At 41.2% G+C, this 26,308-nt stretch overlaps 1 protein-coding gene across 7 annotated transcripts in view; it reads right to left on the bottom strand.

The window, feature by feature from the left end:
* Positions 1–26,308, bottom strand: part of sec22a (SEC22 homolog A, vesicle trafficking protein) — a 145,132-nt gene that overhangs the window by 79,062 nt on the left and 39,762 nt on the right. For 6 of the 7 annotated variants that reach the window (XR_009511710.1, XM_059967672.1, XM_059967671.1 and 3 more), the window contains 2 exons: positions 16,547–16,710; positions 13,485–13,664 (listed from right to left, as the gene is read on the bottom strand). Coding sequence is in view for 6 of the 7 variants with exons in the window: in XM_059967672.1 (XP_059823655.1) it covers positions 13,485–13,664; positions 16,547–16,710 (344 nt within the window). In the remaining variant the exon portion in view is untranslated. Of the gene's footprint in view, positions 1–13,484; positions 13,665–16,546; positions 16,711–17,524; positions 20,494–26,308 lie in introns of those variants that run through there. The other variant, XM_059967673.1, reaches the window with a different exon arrangement.

Here is a 26,308-nt window from a genome sequence, read left to right on the forward strand (position 1 = left end):
TTGGCTGTCCACTTCATCTATTTCTCTTAATATCTTGTATACCTCTATCACGTCTCCTCTCATCCTCCTTCTCTCCAAAGCTCCCTAGCTCCCTTAATCTCTGATCATAATCCATACTCTCTGAACCAGGCAGCATCCTGGTAATCTCCTCTGTACCCTTTCCAATGCTTCCATCCAATGCTTACATCCTTCTTATAGTGAGGCGACCAGAACTGGACACAGTACTCCAAGTGTGGCCTAAGCAGAGTATTATAGAGCTGCATCATTACCTCAACTCTCAAAATCTATCCCTCAACTTATGAAAGCTAACACCCCATAAGCTTTCTTAACTACCCTATCTACCTGTGAGGCAACTTTCAGGGATCTGTGGACATGTACCCTCAGATCCCTCTGCTCCTCCACACTACCAAGTATCCTGCCATTTACTTTGTACTCTGCCTTGGAGTTTGTCCTTCCAAAGTGTATCACCTCACACTTCTCCGGGTTGAACTCCATCTGCCACTTTTCAGCCCACTTCTTCATTCTATCAATGTCTCTCTGCAATCTTCGACAATCCTCTACACTATCCACACCACCACCAACCTTTGTGTCGTCTGCAAACTTGCCAACCCACCCTTCTACCCCCACATCCAGGTCGTTAATAAAAATCACAAAAAGTAGAGGTCCCAAAACCGATCCTTGGGGAACACCACTAGCCACAACCCTCCAATCTGAATGTGCTCCCTCCACCACAACCCTCTGCCTTCTGCAGGCAAGCCAATTCTGAATCCACCTGGCCGAACTTGCCTGGATTCAATGCCTTCTGACTTTCTGAATAAGCCTATCATGTGGAACCTTATCAAATGCCTTTCTAAAATCCATGTAGATCTCATCTACTGCACTACCCCCATCTATATGCCTGGCATCTCCTCAAAGAACTTTATCAGGCTTGTTAGACAAGATCTGCCCTTCACAAAGCCCTGCTGACTGTCCCTGATCAGACCATGATTCTCTAAATGCCCACAGATCCTATCTATAAGAATCTTCCCCAACAGCTTTCCCACCACAGACGTAAGGCTCACTGGTCTATAATTACCCGGACTATCCCTACTACCTTTTTTGAACAAGGGGACAACATTTGCCTCCCTCCAATCCTCTGGTACCATTCCCGTGGACAACGAGGACATAAAGATCCGAGCCAGCGGCTCTGCAATCTCTTCCCTTGCCTCGTGGAGCAGCCTGGGGAATATTCCGTCAGGCCCTGGGGACTTATCCGTCCGAATGTATTTTAACAACTCCAAAAACCTCTTCTCCCTTAATATCTACATGCTCCAAAACATCAGCCTCACTCATATTGCCCTCACTGTCATCAAGTTCCCTCTCATTGGTGAATACCGAAGAGAAGTATTCATTGAGACTTCCACAGCCTCCAGGCACATCTTCCCACCTTTATCTCTAATCGGTCCTACCTTCACTCCTGTCATCCGGTTGTTCTTCACATAATTGAAGAATGCCTTGGGGTTTTCCTTTATCCTACTCACAAAGTTCTTGCTCTCCTCAGCCCCTTCTTAAGCTCCTTTCTTGCTACCCTATATTCCTCAATAGACCCATCTGATCTTTGCTTCCTAAACCTCAAGTATGCTGCCTTCTTCCACCAGACTAGATTTTCCACCTCACTTGTCATCCATGGCTCCTTCACCCTACCATTCATCATCTTCCTCACTGGAACCAAATTATCCCTAACATTCTGCAAAAGATCCCTAAACATCGACCACATGTTCATAGCACATTTCCCTGCAAAAACATCATCCCAATTCACACCCACAAGTTCTAGCCTTATAGACTCATAATTTGCCCTTCCCCAATTAAAAATTTTCCTGTCCTCTCTGATTCTATCCTTTTCCATGATAATGCTAAAGGCCAGGGAGTGGTGGTCACTGTTCCCCAGATGCTCACCCACTGAGAGATATGTGTCCTGATCCAGTTCGTTACCTAATACTAAATCTAGTATGGCATTCCCCCTAGTCAGCCTGTCAACATACTATGACAGGAATCCATCCTGGACACACTTAACAAACTCTGCCATGTCTAAACCATTGGAACTAATCAGGTGCCAATCAATATTAGGGAAGTTAAAGTCACCCATGATAACAAACCTGTTATTTTTGCAACTTTCCAAAATTTGCCTCCCAATCTGCTCCTTGGTGTCTCTGCTGCTACCAGGGGGCTTACGGAATACTCCCAATAGAGTAACTGCTCATTTCCTGTTCCTGACTTCCACCCATACTGACTCAAAAGAGGATCCTGCTACATTACCCACCCTTTCTGTAGCTGTAATAGTATCCTGACCAGTAATGCCACCCCTCCTCCACTTTCTCCCCCTCTAACCCTTTTAAAGCACTGAAATCCAGGAATATTGAGAATCCATTCCTGCTCTGGTGCCAGCAAGTGTCTGTAATGGCCACTTATTTTAAATTTAAATTAAATTAAATTAAATTAATCCATATGCCTGTCTAAGGATCTGTTAAATGTCCCAAATGTAATATCCTCTACCACCCACCACCCCAAGTAGTGCATTCAACATATCTACCATTCTCTTTGTAGAAAATCATCCTCTGACATTCTGCTATACTTTCCTCCAAACATCTTAAAGATCCTTTGAATTAGCTATTACCACTTAAATTCCATGTATGTATCCAAGCTCTCAGATCATCACCTTTGGTCCTGATGCTTCTTGCATTTAAGTATGTGCACTTTAGCCCATCTACCTTACTACCTTTACACCCTTTATTCTATTTCTCTTTCCTCAAAGCCTCTCTACATGTTAGATCTGGCTTTACTCCATGCACTTCTTCCACTGCTCTATCACTCCGGGTCCCATCCCCCTTGCAAATTAGTTTAAACCCTCCTGAACCATGCTAGCAAGCCTACCTACAAGAATATTGATCCCCCTCGAGTTCAGGTGCAACCCATCCAATCTGTACAGGTCCCACCTTCCCCAGAAGAGATCCCAATGATCCAAAAATCTAAAACCCTGTCCCCTGCACCAACTACTCAGCCATGCATTCAACTGCCATTTCCTCCAATTCTTACCATCACTATCACGTAGTACTGGCAGCAATCCTGAGAACGCCACCCTCGAGGTCCAGTTCTTCAACCTTCTGCCTAGTTCCCAAAACTCACACTTCAGGACCTCATCCCTCTTTCTGCTTATGTCATTGGTACCAACATGTCTCACGGCTTCTGGTTGCTTTCCCTCTCGTACCAGGATGTTGTGCACCCGTCAGAGACATCCCGGACCCTGGCACCTGGAAGGCAACAAACCACGTGGGTGTTTTTCTCACATCCACAAAATCTCCTGTCTGCTCCCCTGACTATAGAGTCTCCAATGACAACAGCTCTCCTCTTTTCCATCCCACCCTTCTGCACCACAGGGTCAGACTCAGTGCCAGAGGCCCTGCCACCGTGGCTCACCCCTGGTTGGTCGACCCTGCCAACAGTATCCAGGACAGTAAACTTATTATTCAGGGGAATGGCTACAGAGGTGCTCTGTACTACCTGTCTACTTACCTTCGCTCCCCCGCCCCACGGCTGTCACCCAACGACCTGCTTCTGGCAGCCTATGTGTGGTGTAGCTCTCATCTATGACTGCCTCATTCTCCTTTATGAGCCGAAGGTCATCCAGCTGCTGTTCCAGATCCCTTACATGGTTTTCTATATCGTCTAGCCCAGGGGTCGGCAACGTTTACCACTGAAAGAGCCATATGGACCCATTTCCCACAGAAAAGAAAACACTGGGAGCCACAAAACCCGTTTGACATTTAAAATGAAGTAACACTGCATACAACGTTTTTTTTTTGCCTTTATGCTATGTATAAACAAACTATAATGTGTTGCATTTATGAAATTTTTGAACTCCTGCAGAGAAAACGAAATTACATTTCTGCATGCAACAAAAACATTTTGAACCCCGAAAAAAAGACGTTGGGTTGAAGGTTACTCCATAGTTAGCCTACCTTGGATCGAAGAATTAAAAGAAAGCGCGCACTGGCGGGTGTCAGGCATTGGCAGTGGTGATGTATATTAATAGCGATAAAAAAACATGTTGTAGCGGTGTGCTACACGCAGCGCTAAAATAACGACACTGCAGTCAAAGATAACTTTATTCGAACTAAACAGCCTTGCTTTAAAGCCTCCCTCAACCCGTGCCCGTGGGCGCGGATGCTCCAAAAGACACGTACTCACAAACCTCCATAGGCTATCTCCCTTAGCCGGAATGGTGGCTAATTGTGAGCCGGTTCAGATGTGCCAGGAAATGGGGTCTCCACAATGTTTTATTTAGATTGTACAAGATCACCATAATCTTCAAATTTCGAATTACATTTCAAAAACTAACAAACCACGGGGAGCCGCAGCACAGAGATGAAAGAGACGCATGCGGCTCCGGAGCCGCGAGTTGCCGACCCCTGGTCTAGCCGCATGCACTTCTGGCAGATGTGACTCTGAGGGAGGGGGGAGATCCCCCAAGACTGCCACATCTCACACGAAAGGCACATCACCATCTCAGGAGGTACTGTAAAGCCTAACTGGGAGCAAGCTCATCCTCCCCCTCTTCTCTTCAAAGCCGCTTGAGTCAAAGCCTCAAAGTTCCACTCCTTCACTGGCCCATTCAAGTGTTAAAGAGATTGAGAAGGAGGTTTCAAAAGCTAAACAAACAGCTGGGAGTACAAAGAAAGTTGAAACAAGGCCTTTTAAAGTTAGATGAAATTGAAAGCTGCTTGTAAAGGTAAGATATAGAAAATAGAACACTGCAGCACAGGACAGGTCATTCAGCTCACAATGTTGGGCCAACCTTATAACTTATTTAAGATCAATCTAATCCTTCCCTCCCACATAACCCTCCATATGCCTATCTAAGGATCTGTTAAATGTCCCAAATGTAATATCCTCTACCACCCACCACCCCAAGTAGTGCATTCAACATACCTACCATTCTCTGTGTAGAAAATCATCCTCTGACATTCTGCTATACTTTCCTCCAAACATCTTAAAGATCCTTTGAATTAGCTATTACCACACTGGGAAAATGTCTCGGTTGTCCACTTTATCTATGCATTTTATTATCTTGTGCACTACATACAGTTGCAAGAAAAAGTCTGATTCCTTTGCAATTACTTGGTTTTCTGCATTAATTACTCATAAAATGAGGTTTCATCTTCAGCCAACTCACAATAATAGACAAACACAATCTGCCTAAATGAATAACACATAAACAATTGTACTTTTCGTCAATATGGAGTACAGCATTTAAACACCCTCTAGGTTCAAAAAACCCATGTTGTTCCAATCAATGAGATGAGATTGGAGGTGTGTCCTGCCCTATAAAAAAAAGACACACAAAGTCAGGTTACTGAGAGAGTTTTGCTTTTTTCAAGAAGGATCTGTTCACGTGCACCATGCCTCAATCAAAACAACTTTCAGAGGCCATTAGAAGAAGAATGCATGAAGCTGGAAAAGGCTACAAAAACAATTTTTAAGATGCAAGTGATCATCAGTCCACAGTAACAGAAATTGTCTACAAATGGAGGAAACTCAGTACTGTTGCTTCTTTCCCTATAAGTGGGCTTCTTGTAAAGATCAGAATGCACAATACTAAAGGAGCAGAAAAAGAAGCCAAGGGTAAGGGCAAAAGACCTGCAGAACTCTCGAGAACTTGCTAAAGTCTCTGTTCATGTGTCCACTATAAGAAAACACTGAACAAGAATGGTGTTCATGGAAGAACACCACAGTGGAAACCACTGTTCTTCAAAAAAATTGCCTCATGTCTCAAGTTTGTAAAAGACCAGCTGAATGTTCCACAACACTTCTAGGACATTGTCCTGTGAACAGATGAGACAAGTTCTTGGCAGAAATGCATACTGCTATGTTTAGAAGAAAAGGGGACTGCATACCAACACCAAAACCTCATCCTAACTGTGAAGCACAGTGGAAACAGCATCATGGCTTGGGGCTACTTTGCTGCCTCAGGATCTGGACAGCTTGCAATCAATGAATTCAAAGTTGTATCAAGACATTTTTACAGGAGATTGTCAGGATAGTAGTCCATCATCTGAAGCTTAATAGAAGTTGGATGATGCAACAAGACAATGATCTGAAACAGAAGAGTAAATCAACAACATAATGATTTAACAAAAAGAAAATTAACTCAATTGAGATGCTGTGGCATGACCTGAAGAGGGATGTTCATGCAAGGTATCCCAGAAATGTAGATAAACTAAAAATGTTATATGGAGGAATGGTCTAAAAATTCCTCCTCACCATTGTGCATGTCTGATCAGTAGCTACAGGAAACATTTGGTTGAGGTTATTACTGCTAAAGGAGATTCTACCAGTGATTAAATACAAGGGTTCACATGCTTTTCACAGCCTGGACTGTAAATGATTAAAAATGTGTTCAATAAAGACATGAAAAGTACAATTGCTTGTGTGTTATTACTTTAGGCAGATTGTGTCTGCCTATTATTGTGACTGAGCTGAAGATCAGACCACACTTAATTACCGCAGAAAACCAGGTAAATACAAAGGATTCACAAACATCTTACAACTCAAAAGCATCATCATATGAATAATGCCTTTAATGCAATAAAACATACCATTACATGACTATCATGACAGATAATCAATCAAAAAAGGTAGGCCTAAAGAATGTGGTCAATGTCAATTATTACAGTTTTTATCCAGTAAGGTTACTAATCAGATGCAAGCTGTTGCTACCAAGACATAGACAAGGAATGGAAAAGGAAGATGTGTCAAAACCACTCAGGCCACAAAACATGGCAACATTTCTGCTGATGACCCTTTAACAGGGCTAGAAGTGGATTAACATCATAAACATGTCTTAATATGCAGAAAAGAGGAAATAAGAGAAAAGTGGAAGGGAAAGTGAGATTAAACAGTAAGAATGGTAATCAAGGTAAAAATAGCAATCATGAATAAAATATGGGACTGGTGGAGTGTTGCCACAAGAAAGCAGCGTACATCATCAAAGGCCCCCACCATTCAGTTCATGTTCTTTTCTTGCTGCTGCCATTGGGAAGGAGGCATAGGAACTTTAGGTTCCCCCACCACCAGGTTCAGGAACAATTATTAACCTTCAACCATCAGGCTCCTGAACCAGCATGGATAACTTAACTCAGCACAACTCTGAAATGATTTCACACCCTATGGACTCACTTTCAAGGACTACAACTAATGTTCTTAGTATTATTTACTACATTATTTGCAGTTTGATTTCTTTTGCACATTGTCAGTTTTTGTGTATAGTCTTTCATTGATTCTATTGTATTTCTTTGATCTACTGTAAATACCTTCAAGAAAATGAATCTCAAGGTAGTGCATGGTTACATGTATATACTTTTGACAATAAATTTATTTTGACTTGGAAATAGGAATATCAGAATCAACATTTGATATTGCTTAACTCACTGTGGAGACCAGAAGGATGTAATGGAAGGATATGACATGCCTATCTGAGATGAACTGATGTTTCTTCTGTTAAAAAGGATGAACAGCTCTGATGGGCAGAAGGGTGCAGAGTTGCCCATATTCCCCCCCCCACCCCCGGGAGAATCACAAACTGTTACTGTTACCACGCTGCTAATGAGAGAGAACGAGAGACAAAGGGAAAACATACTGGGACTGAAACATCTGCTTCAGATAAGGGAGAGATAACACCGGGAGAGAGAGACTTGTTGACCCACCATATTATGACTCCTGAAAGACTTACGGCTCTGAAGAGGGCTGTTTACTTGGTACCATTCTGTTCATTAAAATTCCTCAGTGGACAGCCGGAGTGGGCTGGTTTGATAGACTAAGCTATTTTGGAAGAGGACAGCGAGGCTTTGAGAGGAAGTGCGGCGGCGGCCATTTTCAAATTGTCCAATTGCGTCTCAGATCGGAGTTCTGAGAGGCGGGACTGCGCAGGCGCGTGAGGAGGCCTGGGAAGGAGGGAAGATATAAAAAAGGAGAGACTGAGTGAGGTAGTTCTCTTTTGGACGAGGACAGCGAGGCTTTGAGAGGAAGTGCGGCGGCGGCCATTTTCAAATTGTCCAATTGCGTCTCAGATCGGAGTTCTGAGAGGCGGGACTGCGCAGGCCCGTGAGGAGGCCTGGGAAGGAGGGAAGATATAAAAAGAACGCAGCCTTAAGAGGCGGGCAGCTTCGTTTGCGGGCAGCAGAGTGAGCCGGGCGCAGAGTGTAGGGCTTGGGCTCAGGGGGCTTAGGCAGAAGAGGGCACAGTAGGTTTATCTTTTAGTTCTTGTTATTTTTCAGTTTTTCGGGAAGTATGAGTGTGAGGGCAGCTTGTTGTTCTCGGTGTCGGATGTGGTAGGTCTTGGAGTCTCCAAGCCTCCCGGACGTCCACAGCTGCGCCAGGTGCACCGAACTGCAGCTCCTGAGGGACCAAGTTAGGGAACTGGAGCTGCAGCTCGATGACCTTCGCCTGGTCAGGGAGAGTGAGGAGGTGATAGAGAGGAGTTACAGGCAGGTGGTCACTCCGGGGCCACGGGAGGCAGATAGGTGGGTCACGGTCAGGAAGGGGAAGAGGCAGGTACTAGAGAGTACCCCGGTGGCTGTACCCCTTGACAATAAGTACTCATGTTTGAGTACTGTTGGGGGGGACAGCCTTCCTGGTGGAAGTGACAGTGGGCGGGCCTCCGGCACAGAGGATGGCCCTGTAGCTCAGAAGGGTAGGGATAGAAGAAAGAGGACCATAGTAATAGGGGACTCGATAGTCAGGGGTTCAGACAGGCGGTTCTGTGGAGGTGATCGGGAGTCCCAGATGGTAATTTGCCTCCCTGGTGCCAGAGTTCGGGACGTTTCTGATCGCGTCCAAGATATCCTGAAGTGGGAGGGTGAGGAGCCAGAGGTCATGGTACATGTAGGTACCAATGACATAGGTAGGAAAGGGGAAGAGGTCCTGAAACGAGAGTATAGAGAGTTAGGAAGGCAGTTAAGAAGAAGGACCGCAAAGGTAGTAATCTCGGGATTACTGCCTGTGCCACGCGACAGTAAGAGTAGGAATAGAATTAGGTGGAGGATGAATGTGTGGCTGTGGGATTGGAGCAGGGGGCAGGGATTCAAGTTTCTGGATCATTGGGACCTCTTCTGGGGCAGGCGTGACCTGTTCAAGAAGGACGGGTTACACTTGAATCCTGGGGGGGACCAATATTCTAGCAGGGAGGTTTGCTAGGGCTACAGGGCAGACTTTAAACTAGTAAGATGGGGGGGCGGGAATCAATTTGAGCAAACCATGGGAGAGGAGGTTAGTTCACCAGTAGAGCAAGTAAATAGACAGTGTGTGAGGGAGGAAAGGCAGGTGATGGAGAAGTGATGCGCTCAGCCCGAAGATGTAGGGGAGAAGAAAGAAAAGGATAATAAGCTTGAATGCATTATTAGGGATGAAAAGAGAGGAGGGGGTGGAGAGTATCTTAAATGTATCTATTTTAATGCTAGGAGCATTGTAAGAAAGGTGGATGAGCTTAAAGCGTGGATTGATACCTGGAATTATGATGTTGTAGCTATTAGTGAAACATGGTTGCAGGAAGGGTGTGATTGGCAACTAAATATTCCTGTATTTAGTTGCTTCATGTGTGATACAGTAGGAGGGGCCAGAGGAGGAGGTGTTGCATTGCTTGTCCGAGAAAATCTTATGGCAGTGCTTTGGAAGGATAGGTTAGAGAGCTCCTCTAGGGAGGCTATTTGGGTGGAATTGAGGAATGGGAAGGGTGTAGTAACACTGATAGGAGTGTATTATAGGCCACCTAATGGGGAGCGTGAGTTGGAAGAGCAGATGTGTAAGGAGATAGCAGATATTTGTAGTAAACACAAGGTGGTGATTGTAGGAGATTTTAATTTTCCACACGTAGACTGGGAAGCTCATTCTGTAAAAGGGCTGGATGGTTTAGAGTTTGTGAAATGTGTGCAGGATAGTTTTTTGCAACAATACATAGAAGTACCGACTAGAGATGGGCAGTGTTGGATCTCCTGTTAGGGAATGCGATAGGTCAGCTGACAGATGTATGTGTTGGGGAGCACTTCGGGTCCAGTGATCACAATAGCATTAGCTTCAATATAATTATGGAGAAGGACAGGACAGGACCTAGAGTTGAGATTTTTGATTGGAGAAAGGCTAACTTTGAGGAGATGCGAAGGGATTTAGAGAGAGTGGATTGGGTCAAGATGTTTTATGGGAAGGATGTAATAGAGAAATGGAGGTCATTTAAGGGTGAAATTATGAGGGTACAGAATCTTTATGTTCCTCTTAGGTTGAAAGGAAAGGTTAAAGGTTTGAAAGCACCATGATTTTCAAGGGATATTAGAAATTTGGTTCAGAAAAAGAGGGATGTCTACAATAGATATAGGCAGCATGGAGTGAAGGAATTGCTCGAGGAATATAAAGAATGTAAAAGGAATCTTAAGAAAGAGATTAGAAAAGCTAAAAGAAGATACGAGGTTGGTTTGGCAAATAAGGTGAAAGTAAATCTGAAAGGTTTCTACAGTTATATTAAAAGCAAGAGGATAGTGAGGGATAAAATTGGCCCCTTAGAGAATCAGAGTGGTCAGCTACGTGTGGAGCCGAGGGAGATGGGAGAGATTTTGAATGATTTCTTCTCTTCAGTATTCACTAAGGAGAAGGATATTGAATTGTGTAAGGTGTGGGAAACAAGTAAGGAAGTTATGGAACCTATGACAATTAAAGAGGTGGAAGTACTGCGCTTTTAAGAAATTTAAAAGTGGATAAACCTCCGGGTCCTGACAGGATATTCCCCAGGACCTTGAGGGAAGTTTGTGTAGAAATAGCAGGAGCTCTGACGGAGATCTTTAAGATGTCATTAGAAACGGGGATTGTACCGGAGGATTGGCGTATTGCTCATGTGGTTCCATTGTTTAAAAAGGGTTCTAGAAGTAAGCCTAGCGATTATAGACCTGTCAGTTTGACAGCAGTGGTGGATAAATTAATGGAAAGTATTCTTAGAGATAGTATTAATAATTATCTGGATAGACAGGATCTGATTAGGAGTAGCCAGCATGGATTTGTGCGTGGAAGGTCATGTTTGACAAACCTTATTGAATTTTTTGAAGAAGTTACGAGGAATGTTGACGAGGGTAAGGCAGTGGATGTAGTCTATATGGACTTCAGCAAAGCCTTTGACAAAGTTCCACATGGAAGGTTAGTTAAGAAGGTTCAGTCGTTAGGTATTAATGCTGGAGTAATAAAATGGATTCAACAGTGGCTAGATGGGAGATGCCAGAGAGTAGTGGTGGATAATTGTTTATCGGGATGGAGGCCGGTGACTAGCGGGGTGCCTCAGGGATCTGTTTTGGGCCCAATGTTGTTTGTAATATACATAAATGATCTGGATGATGGCGTGGTAAATTAGATTAGTAAGTATGCCGATGATACTAAGGTAGGAGGTGTTGTGGGTAATGAGGTGGGTTTTCAAAGCTTGCAGGGAGATTTATGCCGGTTAGAAGAATGGGCTGAACGTTGGCAGATGGAGTTTAATGCTGAGAAGTGTGAGGTTCTACATTTTGGCAGGAATAATCCAAATAGAACATACAGGATAAATGGTAGGGCATTGAGGAATGCAGAGGAACAGAGAGATCTAGGAATAACAGTGCATAGTTCCCTGAAAGTGGAGTCTCATGTCGATAGGGTGGAGAAGAAGGCTTTTGGAACGCTGGCCTTTATAAATCAGAGCATTGAGTCTAGGAGTTGGGATGTAATGTTAAAATTGTACAAGGCATTGGTAAGGCCAAATTTAGAATATTGTGTGCAGTTCTGGTCACCGAATTATAGGAAAGATATCAATAAATTAGAGAGAGTGCAGAGACGATTTACTAGGATGTTACCTGGGTTTCAGCACTTAAGTTACAGAGAAAGGTTGAACAAGTTAGGTCTCTATTCATTGGAGCGCAGAAGGTTGAGGGGGGATTTGATCGAGGTACTTAAAATTTTGAGAGGGATAGATAGAGTTGACGTGAATAGGCTGTTTCCATTGAGAGTAGGGGAGATTCAAACGAGAGGACATGATTTGAGAGTTAGGGGGCAGAAGTTTAAGGGAAACACGACGGGGTATTTCTTCACTCAGAGAGTGACAGCTGTGTGGAATGAGCTTCCTGTAGAAGTTGTAGAGGCCAGTTCAGTTGTGTCATTTAAGGTAAAATTGGATAGGTATATGGACAGGAAAGGAGTGGAGGGTTATGGGCTGAGTGCGGGTAGGTGGGACTAGGTGAGATTAAGAGTTCGGCACGGACTAGGAGGGCCGAGATGGCCTGTTTCCGTGCTGTGATTGTTATATGGTTATATGGTTATTCAAAATTGATTGACACCTGAGACCCCGTGAGTGGGGATAAAAGTGAGGTCTGGGGAGACACCCCTCAGACACACCAGGAGACACACTAGTGAGCACAGCTTGAGTGTTGGAACCCACGAGAAGGTGTGGGGCATCGGGGACCGAGCAAAGGATCGGTCAGCTTAACTCATAGTGTTACAGCAGGGCCGGTGGGGGCTTGTGTGTGTGTCCACCCTTGCCTGGGTGGCGAGTCCACCACAGAAGAATGGTCTGGCTGAAGGATAGAGGGGTCATACCTGAATGGCCACAACAACACATCGACGGATCAAGAACGTAAAGGAAGGTTTGCCTGGCTGCAGCTGTTACTGTTTGCTCGCTCTCTCTCTCTCTCTCTCTCCAACAATTACAACAAAACCACCAACAACTACCTCAGTACGTATGAACTGAACTGAACTTTATATTCACATATGACAATTCATTATCCCCTAGACATCGATAGAGCTTGTTTATTATTGATTATTATTATACCCACACTTTTAGGTTTAGTATTGCTAATATGTATTATCTATATATTTGCATTGTTGATATTGATTTGTATATTTTACTAATAAACACTGTTTGAAAATAGTACCACCAGACTCAAACGAATTCTTCTATCTTTGCTGGTCAGACACCCAGTTATGGGGTACGTAACACTTCAAAAGGTGATAAATCTTAGCAGAGAAAGTGAAGTCGGGTCAACTTGGAGCAGTGAATGGCTTTTTCAGATTCAGATTCAGTTTATTGTCATTTAGAAACCACAAATGCAATGCAGTTAAAAAATGAGACAACGTTCTTCCAGAATGATATCACAAAAGCACATGACAAAACAGACTACACCAGAAAATCTACATAATGTGTGGCAATCCCCAACCCAGAGTCCGGAGAGGCTGCTGTGTAGTAATAGCACGCTACCATCTTCGTGCGTTCCCCAGAAAGGAGCTCCAAAGCCACCAGACAAAACAAGACCAAAAACTAAAGCTACAAGACCTGCACAAAACCACATAGTTACAACATATAGTTACAACAGTGCAAACAATAGCATGATTGATAGAAAAACAGATCATGGGCACAGTTTTTATTAAATTTCTTATAAGTAAAAGGGTCTCACCTATCCCCTTGTGGGGGGAAGAACGTGGTTGTAAGCTTCCATTTGTTGCTCCAAGATCATATACTGTAAGCTGATGGGCTGGCCTCAATTTGATCTCAGTCTGCATGTCAGCAAGGTTTATCTTCGTAGACAAAGACCGGGGGTTGTTAAACCTCTGCTTGGTTTTCTGGATAAAATTATCTACAGATTTAAAGAAAACACTGTCTTACAAATAAAGACCAAAAATCAATGTGAAAAAAAATGTAATGGTCAGTAGTTCTGTAGACAAAAAGGCCTTGGTAAGGAGGGAGGTCAAAGGAGAATGGCCAGTCTGATTCAAGCAGACAGACAGGTGACAATAACTCAAATAGCCCCGTGTTACAACTGTGGTGTGAAAAAAAGTTGTAGAAAAGTACAAAACAGAAATAGGCTCTTTGGTTCATCTATCCCGTGCTAAACCATTTAAACTGCCTACTTCCATTGAGTTGCACCAGGACCTCCATACCCCTCCCATCTACATACCTACCCAATCTTTTCCTAAACGTTGAAATCGAGCTCGCATGCACATGTGATGGCAGTTTATTCCACACTCTCACGACCCTCTGAGTGAAGAAGTTTCTCCTCATGTTCCTCTTAAACTTTTCACCTTTTATCCTTAACCCATGAACTCTAGTTGTATCCCCATCCAACTTCAGTAGAACCCCTGAATGGGAACAGCATCTCTGAATGCACAACATGTCAAACCTTGAAGTGGATAGGCTACAGCAGCAGCATACACTCAGTGGCCACTTTGTTGGGTACCTCCTATACCTAATAAAATGACCACTGAGTGTAAGTTAACATTTCAAGTTGATGAAATTTTGAAAGGTTAAAAATTCAGCAAGTTTTAAGTTAAAGAAAGAGGACAGGGAAAAAGTGAACAAAAGGAAAGGCCTGTGAAAAGAGTGGAGACCTCAGAGATTGAATAACAAAGGTGGCAGAGATGTCAGCTGAATGAGCTGGAATCTGGTGAATATGAGGCACGTAAGTGTAATCTAGCACATAGCACACATGGAATGGAAATAAATTTCTGAAGGCAGCCTGTTATGTAAAGGATTCTGCACAATCCCTCTTGATTGATGGGAGTCAAAGGATTTTGCAAGGACAAGAAAGGCTATCTGTGGTTGTTTATGCTTGTCGCTGTTGTGCAATGAAAATCACATTCATTATACCTGAAATTGGCAGCATCTATAATGGGATTCAAGAAGCAGCTGCTCAGACAAGTGAAGCATGGATTAAGGAGGATCACCCCATGATTATTTGTTTGTCTATTTATCCATCCATTATTTTAGCAATACAGCATAAAGAAGGCCCTTCCAGCCCTTTGAGCCATGCTGTCTCAGCAACTTCTGGTTTAACCTTAACCTACTCATGGGACAATTTTACAACAACCAATAACCTACCCAGTACATCTTTGGACTGTGGGAGGAAACTTGAGCAGCCAGGGAAAACCATGCATTTCATGCAGAAGACATACAGAGGCTCCTTACAGAAAGGCACCACAATTGAACTCCAAACTGCAGAAAGCCCTGAGTTCTAATGGTGTTGTGTTAACCTCTACACTACCTGTCTACCTGATGTATTTACCCTGTGGTAGACAAACCAAGGAGATTACTATAGTTAGCCTATAATCTTAAAAAGCTTAAAACTTCAAGAGACTTTTCTACAAATTCTAACCTTGACACCAGTGCCTCTGACTTCATCCCAAAGCACACTATCTGGTCCAGTGTTGCTACTTTTCTAGATTAGCAAGAAGTTAACTCAGCCAGTTCCATCATGGACTTGAGCCACTCTAGCAAAGAGGACTCATTTAATATATTGTAATACACATCATTTTTTAATGTATTGCATTGAAAACGTTGCCAAAAACAATAAATTTCACAGCTTATGTCACTGATATTACACCTGATTTTGATTCTGAAGTTGAAAAAGTGATAAGTCAAGTGAAAGAAAGGTGTAGATGGCACCTCTGCTGAAGTTCTAACATTTGAGAGCAACTTTACAAATGAATTCATAGCCTCATCTCCAATTTATAAGAGGAAGATATGGTTGAGTCTTCAAGGGAGAAAAATCCTATTGAGGTAAGTTAACCTATAAAACAAACATGCTATATCCATTATTCAAATTGTTTATCTCATTCTAAAAAGAATCAAAGATCAACTTTATTCACCATATGCATTTATATGTATTAGGAATTTGCTGTGGTGTATTGATCAGGCTGCAACAAGCAACAAAAAAAAATCACAACATTCAACAATTATAAAGAATACATAAAAATAAGTTAGATAAAAATAAAAATACATTGAAAATAAGTTAGAGCTTAAAGTACAGGTATGAAATATTATGTGCATAAATACTGTATTTACAATGTAAACAACTTTATAAAGAGTGTTTACAGTGCAGTGCAGTGATTGAGGCAATAGATAAGAGTGGGTGGTGGAGCTAACTAGAATGATTTTTCAAATTAACTAACTGGGGGAAGAAGTTTTTAAGATGACATTAAGTTTTTGTCTTAATAGGCCTATAGCGCTTTGCAGGAGGAGGCTTTTGGAAAAGGTAGTTTGAAGGGGGTGGATGGGAGTGTCCATATCAATTTTTCCTGCCCACTTTGTCCCTGACACAGACAAGTCCTGCTGCGATGGTGGACTGCAGCACTACTGCTAAACTCCCTGTTGCATAACTCAAATGATTGGATATTAAAGAGACATTATATATTGCTTATTATTCACAGTACATTATTACACACTTTATCAGAAAATGATCAACTGCCTTCTGGTCTCAATTAAACAAGAATAGCCTAAATCACCTCCAAATTTCCATATAAAAGGTTTGACTAATACACAAAACCTTAGAGTGGCAAAATGACAAATGATAGTCCATGTAATAAAATTAAATTAACATTTTCCAAAGTGTATCATCTTTCTCTCAGTAATATGTAATTAACACTTTTCAAGTCTTTCCACTCCACAAATTAGTACTTTAGAAGGCAAATTATCATTACTTCCATCATCAGACTAGCAATTTATAAAAGCCTGGAAGCTCACCAAATTCGATGAAGGAGTATGGTCTGACAGCCGTGTTAATCCTCATTGTATCATATAAAGTAATGAATTCTCGTTGCAGTTCATCCAGGAAACAAAAAGCGAGCACGTTTGGATAATTTTCAGAGCAGATCATCATATACCCAACTCCTAATGAACTTATAAAACTAAGGAGAGAAAGGGCAATTTAATTGGTTCTACAATAAAGAAAATAATGAAAAACTATTACTTTGATGGAATAGTCATGTGTAATTTAGCAAAATGAACATTACAATAAATTACACTATTGTACAATTTGTTGATATATTAAACAATCAATTCTTTTGAAAAAAAATACTTTTTTTTGACACTAAATTTTACTGACTAAGCATTTAAATGAAACAGACAAATAAAACTTTCACAGTAAACATGTTTTTCTCATTTAATCTAATCTAACACTAAACTCGCTATCAAGTGTAAAATAATTTAAAGATTTTACTTCAATAGTTTGCAACATTGTTTTCATAAAAGGAAAAAAACATCTTCACTGTTAAAGTACAGGTTTCCCCCACTATTCGAAGGTAGAGCGTTCCTATGAAACAATTTGTAAGCCGGAATGTCGTGAAGTGAAGAAGCAATTACCATTTATTTATATGGGAAAAATTTGTGAGCGTTCGCAGACCCAAAAAATAACCAACCGAATCATGCCAAATAACACATAAAACCTAAAATAACATTAACATATCGTAAAAGCAGGAATGATCTGATAAATACACAGCCTACATAATGCAGGAATACTTTTCTACAATTACTGCAGCACTGTCCACCGCAGTGCTCGCGGCAGTACTTGTGGCAAAAACACACGGCGCAAGCATTCTTGGCAGAAGTACTCTTTCCAGTAACCTTTAAGCTATGAAGCTACCAAATCATATCAAATAACACATAAAAATACACAGCCTATATAAAGTAGAAATAATGTACGCCCAGTGTAGTTTCACTTACTGGAATCGGGAAGACAGCGAGCACATTGATGATGGTGCGTTAGGCTGAGTCGTCGGAGGTTGGGGTGGTGGGAGATAGAGGAGACTGGGGTGTCATCATTGTCTGTTTCCATCAGGGCAGGCAGGTCACCTTCTTCTATGTCTGCTTGCCTCAATGTCGAAGGTCAAGGTTCGTCATCTGCTGTGGCTGGTGTGGAAGGCTTGAAAACCGACAGTATGCTTGACTGCTTAGCCTGGCGCATTTTTCTATCATACAGTTCTTTGTAAACACTCAAACCATCCTGCAAATATGCCCTAAACCTACGTACCCTTTCAAAATTAAAGTCATACTTTTCTGCAATCATTGCAGCATTGTCAATCGCAGCGAAAATCTCACGCAATTGCTTCACGTTCAGTTCCTGGACGACTTCACTTTTGTGCCGTTCGCTACTGCATTCGACTTCAATTATTATCCTTTCCTCTTCATCAGCTCTTCATCTCTTAGTTCTTGATCATGGGATGCCAAAACCTCTTCAACATCATCTTCGTTATTTTGTTCACCATGATCGAAATGCTTAATTATGTCTAGTTTTACTCTAAGTGTAACACCCTTATGCGTTCTTTTAGGCTTTTCTGATACCTTAGGACTCATCTTACTAACGGATGCACAAAATAAATCCACATAAAGCACAGATGCTCACAGGCACGTGTTTAAGCAATGCCGGCTAGAATGAAGTTCCAGGGGAGGAACTCGGCTGCTTGGAGTGCGTGCTGCCTTTTTTCATAACAGTGAAAACACCTTCTGTTAGCAAAAACAGGTAACTAATGTAGGTCTTTCGTAACAGCGAGTTGACGTAAAGCGAACGTTCGAAAAACGGGGGACAACTGTATACTTCAAACTCATGAACTGCTTTCTTGTGTTTATCTTAACTTGCAACAAACTTGCTATAACTTCCACTGAGTGAGGAAATAATCAAAATACCACTTAATAATGTTCTTAAAGAGCACTAAGTCTTCTTCAATCTTCTCAGTACCAGTGAATCCCCAAAATTATGTTTCTCTTTGTAACCAGTGAATCTTGAGGTTTTGTTCATACGTGAAATTTTAATTCCAATCCCTAATTACTTGAGCAGAGATTTTGACCTGCGTTCTTGAATTGTGACAGTCCTTCTGCAGACAGCACTCTAGCAGTCTATGCTGTTTCTTTTTCATTGCCATTATGGCATTACATCATTCTTCAACAATGCTCCAAGAGCTTAATGTAGAAGCAAACCTTGATGTTAGAAAACCATGCAAATAACAAATCAATTCTGATCAAGCATTTCAAATATATCTTCTCAGATTTATTGCTAAACTTCAAGAAAAACTCATATTGCAATAGAAAGAACAAGGCTAGCTTTACTGCACAGTTTATAAAAGCCTGTATAAAAGTAAAATCCATTGAAAGGCTAAAAGGAAACAGATTGCATTGTTGTTCATTACCAATAATGAGGAAGAGCAAATCACTGCTGTAGCAATAGAAGTACATGATTGTGAACAGCCCTCCCAAAGTGTGTAAAATGGAAGAAAGCTTTTCTTTGCCATCCCTCTGATGTTAAAAACCTACATCATCCTCTACTCCGGCTTTGTGAGATTATACACAATGGAAAGCAGACAATCCACTCATATGACTTCAGATCAGATAATAAATGAACTGAAGAAAATTCTCCCCCGATATCTGCTCCCAGTATTTATCACTTCTAAATTGTCATATGGCTGAATAGTTCATGGGTATTAAAACCTGATAGAATACCAAGCCAAGCCTAACACCTTAATTTACAAATAGCAATATTTGCATGATTGATTGATACATTTCAAAATGATCTACAGTAAACCATTGTTGCTTCAGCTTGTATCAGTAAGGATACAGTAAAGATACAGATAAAGATACAGCCTGTATCAGCCTGGAGACACAAAAGTCTGCGGATAGTGGAACCTGAAACAACAAACAATCTACTGGACGAACTCAGTGTGTCAAGAAAGGAATTAGACCATAAGACGCAGTAGCAGAATTGAGTCTGTTGTGTAATTAACATTTCAGTAATATTTGAGTAATCTTGTATATACATGTTGTTTGATTAATCATTTTTGTTCATTTCAGTAATTATGAGTTATATGTAAAGCACGTGACTCTGTCTTTTCCTTTTAATTGGTTTACTGTTTTGGGAGTTACAAATCATAACATGAAGTAATTTTTTAAAATGAACTTGAGTGACTACTGACTTGTTGAAGCACAGTGAGACATACCAGTTTTAAAAAAAGCAGTGCAGCATCTGTTCTTTGAACCATACCAAGTTTAAAAAACACATTAAAATGGAAGAATTCACAGATTCATAAACAGTGAGTAACAAGTGAGAATAATCACAAAACAAAGAGCAGAAATGGCTGGCCACACCCAAAAGATAGAAATGTTTGATTACATAGTGGATAACTGGATTTTATATACAGAGAAAATTGAACAGTATTTTAAAACAAATGGAATAGCTGATGAGAAGCAAGTGTCAATTTTACTGAGTGCACTGGATTTAAAGGAAATGTTTGCTTATGAGTTTGACTGCTCCAACCAAACTGGCAGAAATAAGCTTTGCTGATATCGTGAAATTAAAGCAGAAGCATTTAGAACCAACAACATTGTTGATTGCAGAATGCACTACATTTCATATGGAAAGGGCATTCATTTCAGCGTATGTGATTGAAATGAAGAGATTGTCTCAGCATTGTCAGTTTGGTAATGGGCTTAATGATACACTGAGAGACCGTTTAGTTTGTAAAATCTTACAAGACAGCATTCAAAAACTGCTCCTAACTGAAGCACAACTAACATTTAAAAGAGCAGCTGCAAATTGCTTTATCAATGTAAACAGCAGACAGGTGTGATTCACACTAAGTATACTGCTGATGCTGTGGTCAAATCAACATGTACAAAAGCTGGATGAACTCAGCAGGTCGGGCAGCATCCGTTGAAATGTGCAGTCAATGTTTTGGGCTGAGACCCTTCGTCAGGACTGGAGAAGGATGGAGCAGAGGCCCCATAAAGAACGTGGGTTTCTTTTCCACCCTCCCCCCACGTTCTTTATGGGGCCTCTGCCCCTCCTTCTTCAGTCCTGACGAAGGGTCTCAGCCCGAAACGTTGACTGCACATTTCAACGGATGCTGCCAGACAGGTGTGATTGAGTTGCAGTCAGGAATGAAACTGAGCATGAACAAAACTGCAACATCCAAACAGAAACCAGCCTGGCCAAACAAATTGTGACAGGGGCTCATATACACCAAACCAATACAGATAGGTGAAATGCAGAAAATGTAACAAAGTTGGACACATATGAAGAGCATGTAGAGCAGAAAAAAATTAATGGACTGCCCAGAGAAGAGAAAAAGATAAAAAGTCAAATTCCAAATTCAAATTGAGCAATGATCCGCAGGCTGGTGATGAAAAATCCGATAATAATGAGAGTGACACAGGATGTGTAGCCTTGAGATTTACAATGTGAAAACTAACAATATTGACAAGTAATACGGTTAATGACAGATGTGAATGCCAAATTAATTAAAATGAAAATGGACACTGGCTTGGTTATTTCTGTCATTCCACAAAATGCGTTTGAATGGCTTTTCAAAGATACAAAACTGAAGCCTACAGATATCCAACTAAGAACTTACACTGGAGGAAAAAAGAAAACTCCTGTGGGAATGACATTTGTTACAGTGAAATACAACAACCAACAAGCCACATTGGGCTTGTATGTGGTAAAAACAGGAGGGTCAGCATTGTGGGGGCATGATTGGCTGAGACAACAACAACTTGATTGGAGATCCATCCACTATTTACATGTCACATTCCTTGTAACAGAGTTAACTGAAAGTGAATTTAAAAAGGTATTGGTGCCTGGAGGGCTATGTCAGGTCACTGAGAGTCGGCAGTTTAAATGGTTCACCACAGACAAGAAGGGCCAAAAGGCCTGTTTCTGTGTTGCTCTTTTCTATGATGCCACAACTGTCTCAATGCTGGACACCATGAACCATTGCCCAAGAGGGGAACCAGGTGTTGGTGCCAACCTTTGTGCCTGTGTTTAGAAAGCATACTGGACTAAGAAAGAACCATGCTGTTCAGAGGAATTGTGAAAGTGATGAAAGCCGTTGTCCAACTACAACAATTTTTGTAGCTAACATTTCTGAGAAATCAAGCAGTTACTTGCAAAGTGTGGCTTGGTTTTAAGCTGGAAGGGAGTTCATAAAGCTTCAGGAAAGCTGCAAGCATCTGGCTTTTGTGAAAATGAAGAACAAGAAGCTACTCTGCATGCATTTAGGTTACTGAATGAACTTCAAGTGTGAGACAAGAAGCAGCTTGTAAAAGTAAATGCAAAGACCAAAGCTCAGCTGGATGAATGGAAGGACAAAAAGAAAGGAGTCAATGTTAGATACAAAAATAGAGAATTCGTCAGATGATGCTGTGGATGAGGAAACCATGCGGAGAGATCAGATCGTAAAGGACAATAGAAGGACTAATAACAGAATACTCCAGTGAACTAAATACACCTTCCCTAGATCAAGATGCACATCCTAGGAAAAAAAGAAGAGAATGACATAAGTGCTATGGAAATGCAAGAGGATAAACAAGACCTAATTATTCAAGAAATTTAGTAAACTCAGCAAGACAAGAAATTAGAAGAAAAAGGAAGGAGAGAAAAAGAAAGACAAGAACTTGAAAAGAAGTAAGAATTGAAGTACATTCAGAGAACCAATTCCTACAGTCTCAGAATCAACTCCTACAACTACCATAGAAGAGGCCCCAGAATTTGAGATTGTTTCACAGCTACAAGTCTTACCTGGCAAGCAGAGCCATCCCCCTTGTCAGGAAAGACATTACCCACAAGAGTAAGAAAGCCTTGAGAGCAATTAAATCTTTTGGCCTAACTGGGAAAACTTAAAATTTACTAATGCTGTGAATGTCTGTATTGTATTTGTATTATATAGTATATTGTGTATATCATTGAGATGCTTTCTATATTGAGTTGGAATTTACAGCTAAGCAGAGAGGAGTGTCGTGTATTTAATATTTCAGTGATATTTGAGTAATCTTGTGTGTGTGTGTGTGTGTGTATATATATATTGTTTGATTAAGTATTCTTGCTCATTTAAATAATTCATTATGGATTATATATAAAATATGTGAATTGCATACATCTTCTTGCTGCCATGTGATATGTGCATGCCTCGCTTAAAGTAAAACATAATGTTAAACTCATATTTCAGACTCTATCTTTTCCTTTTAATTAGTTTAATGTTTTCGAGTCTACTCCACCATTTGATCAGGGCTGATTGAAATTCCATCTCAACTTCTCTCCATAATCTTTGATGTGCTTAAAAACCTGTATTCTTCAATGTAAATGTGATAAATAAATCTGAACCTGGAAGGTTAGTTAGAAAGGTTCAATCATTAGGTATCAATATTGAAGTAGTAAAATGGATTCAACAATGGTTGGATGGGAGATGCCAGAGAGTAGTGGTGGATAACTGTTTGTCAGGTTGGAAGCCGAGACTAGCGGGGTGCCTCAGGGATCTGTACTGGGTCCAATGTTGTTTGTCATATACATTAATGATCTGGATAATGGGGTGGTAAATTGGAATAGTAAGTATGCAGATGATACTAAGATGGGTGGCGTTGTGGATAATGAAGTAGGTTTTCAAAAGTTGCAGAGAGATTTAGGTCAGTTAGAAGAGTGGGCTGAAAGATGGCAGATGGAGTTTAATGCTGATAAGTGTGAGGTGCTACATTTTGGTAGGAATAATCCAGATAGGACATACATGGTAAATGGTAGGGCACTAAGGAATGCAGTAGAACAGAGTGATCTAGGAATAATGGTGCATAGTTCCCTGAAGGTGGAATCTCATGTGGATAGGGTGGTGAAGAAAGCTTTTGGTATGCTGGCCTTTATAAATCAGAGCATTGAATATTGGAGTTGGGATGTAATGTTAAAATTGTACAAGGCATTGGTGAGGCCAAATTTGGAGTATTGTGTACAGTTCTGGTCACCAAATTATAGGAAAGGTGTCAACAAAATAGACAGAGTACAGAGGAGATTTACTAGAACATTACCTGGGTTTCAGCACCTAAGTTACAAAGAAAGGTTGAACAAGTTAGGTCTTTATTCTTTGGAACGTAGAAGGTTGAGGGGGGACTTGATAGAGGTATTTAAAATTATGAGGGGGATAGATAGAGTTGACGTGGATAGGCTTTTACCATTGAGATTAGGAGAGATTCAAACAAGAAGACATGAGTTGAAAGTTAAGGAGCAAAAGTTTAGGGGTAACACGAGGGGGAACCTCTTTACTCAGAGAGTGGTAGCTGTGTAGAACGAGCTTCCAGTAAGAGCGGTAGAGGTAGGTTCGATTTTGTCATTTTAAAAAAAATTGGTTTGGTCTCTGGACAGGAAAAGAATGGAGAGTTATGGGTTGAGTGCAGATCGATGGGACTAGATGAGAGTAAGCGTTCAGCATGGACTAGAAGGGCCGAGATGGCCTGTTTCCATGCTGTAATTGTTATATGGTGTTACACCTGTGCCCAACTCTGAGTCCCAAAGTAGCCCCCTCCTTTTCGAGAATCGCAAGATCGCTATTAAGTCAGGTCAGGAGACCCAGGAAATGAGAGAGAGACGTTTGGAATGTCCTGGCCCCTCAGCGATACAAAGCGTCGGGAAACGGCCATTGTCTCTTGGAGACGGAATTGTGTATTGAATACTGTGCTATTTATTTGAAGCCCTCAGGGAATGACCAAAAGTGGGCTGGTTGAGGGGAGACATCCCTCCACCCTGTGACATCTGAGACCCTGTGAGTCAGGATAAAAGAGGGTCTGGGGAACAACCCCTTGAGACGCACCCAGAGAAATGCTAGAAATCCCGTGACAGAGTTTAATAGCGACAGCCGGTGGGGCTCGTGTGAGTCCTTTTCCTTGGCCTAGGAATTGGCGGGCGTCCACGGAACGGCTTAGCTAAAAGGACCAACTACAAAAAAACTGAACTCTCGAAGGATCGACATCATAAAAAGGAAAAGCTGGCAAGTTTAAACATCTGTCTCTCTTGACTCCAACCAAAGGCTGCAGCCCGAATGAGCTAATGACTTTTATATTTCCATCGGACAATACATTATCCCCTAGACAACGATAGAGCTTATTTCTTATTATTATCACACCCGCACAGTTATAGTATTGATGCTGTATATTATCTGTATGTTTGCATTGATATTATTTTTGTGTATTTTTACCAATACGGTTAAAAATAGTACCATCAGACTTTAACGGACCTCTCTATCTTTGCTGGTAAGTGACCCAGTTACGGGGTACGTAACAATGGTTATAACTGGCAAGTTTCCTATTTGGCAAACTCATCCTAAAAGGAAAAAATACTATAAGAAAGTTACAAATGGAGCTAATTCCTTCACCGTGTTAAGAGAAAAATATCCCTGTCATCTCTTGTTCTTTTGATTATATCTATAATCTTTGTCTTTTGGTGAATAATCCTTGTGCCATCTGAAATACATTATTCCTTACAAAACATTCCTCCATCTAATCTGCTTTGAACCATGGAGAACAATCTCAGTGTCTCTTGTATGCAACCCCAGTATCTAACTAAGGGTTTCACATTCTTCCCAATGTGTGAAAAGTAGTTATGAAAATACTAATTAAACTGAAGCCTCACCAGTATATAAACTACATACTATTTCTTTTATACCTGTACCTCCATTCATCAAGCCAAAAATGACAAGGTCACAAGAAAGACATATGGAATGGATTGGTTGATAGGGTCCTAATTAAGTTCAAGTTCAGGCCTAATTGTCATTTAATCATACAGCTAAACAGAACAGTATTCCTCCGGGGCCAAGATGCAAAGCACAGTACGCATAGTCAAATGCAGCATACAGCACCTATAGTTTCAATAGCATATACAGTGGCCTTGCAAAGGCTTCGGAAGTTACAGGAAAATGGATTTGAGAGAAATAGTAAATTCAGTCATGATAGAATAGCAGAGCAGGCACGACGGGCTAAATTGTCTGTTTGGACTCTTATGATCTTATGGAATAAATGGCAGGGACTTTAGGAGCACTGATGCAGAGAGACCTTGAGATGCAAACCCATTGCTTCTTGAAAGTGGCAACACAGGTGGATAGGAGAGTTAAAAAGGCATTTGGTGTGGAAGACAGTATTTCATAGTAGGGCTGCACAAAGCACCTGTTAGATCACACTTAAGAATATTGTGTGGTAGCCAGATAGAGAATTCAGAAAAGATTCACCAAGATTCTATCATTATAAGGACAGATTGGATAAACTGGGTTTATTCTCGTAGGACACGAGGCTGAGGGGTGACACTATTGAGGTACATATATTACAGAATGGGTAGAGATAGAATAGACAGTGAGAGGGAAAACACAAACAACTGCAGATACAGGAAACTAGAGAGAAAAAAAACAAACTGCTGGAGAATTCAATAGGCTGAGCAGCATCTATGGGATGTGGGTGGGGGAGGTAAGAAATGGTTAATGTTTTGGGTTGAGATTCTGTATGACCTGAAATGTCAGCAAGTTTTTCCACACACTTCACAAAGTCAGAATCTTTTTCCAAAGGCAAGGGAGTCTATAAGTCTACAACTATGGATTTGGTTTTAAAGTGAGGGGGGAAATTTAAAGATTTCAGAGGTAAGCTTTTCCACAGAGTGGTGAATATCTGTCATGAGCTTCCTGAGGTAGTACTGGAGGCAGACACAATTAAAACATT

Source organism: Hypanus sabinus, chromosome 4 (genome assembly GCF_030144855.1).
Source record: "Hypanus sabinus isolate sHypSab1 chromosome 4, sHypSab1.hap1, whole genome shotgun sequence".
Classification (NCBI taxonomy): Eukaryota; Metazoa; Chordata; class Chondrichthyes; order Myliobatiformes; family Dasyatidae; genus Hypanus; species Hypanus sabinus.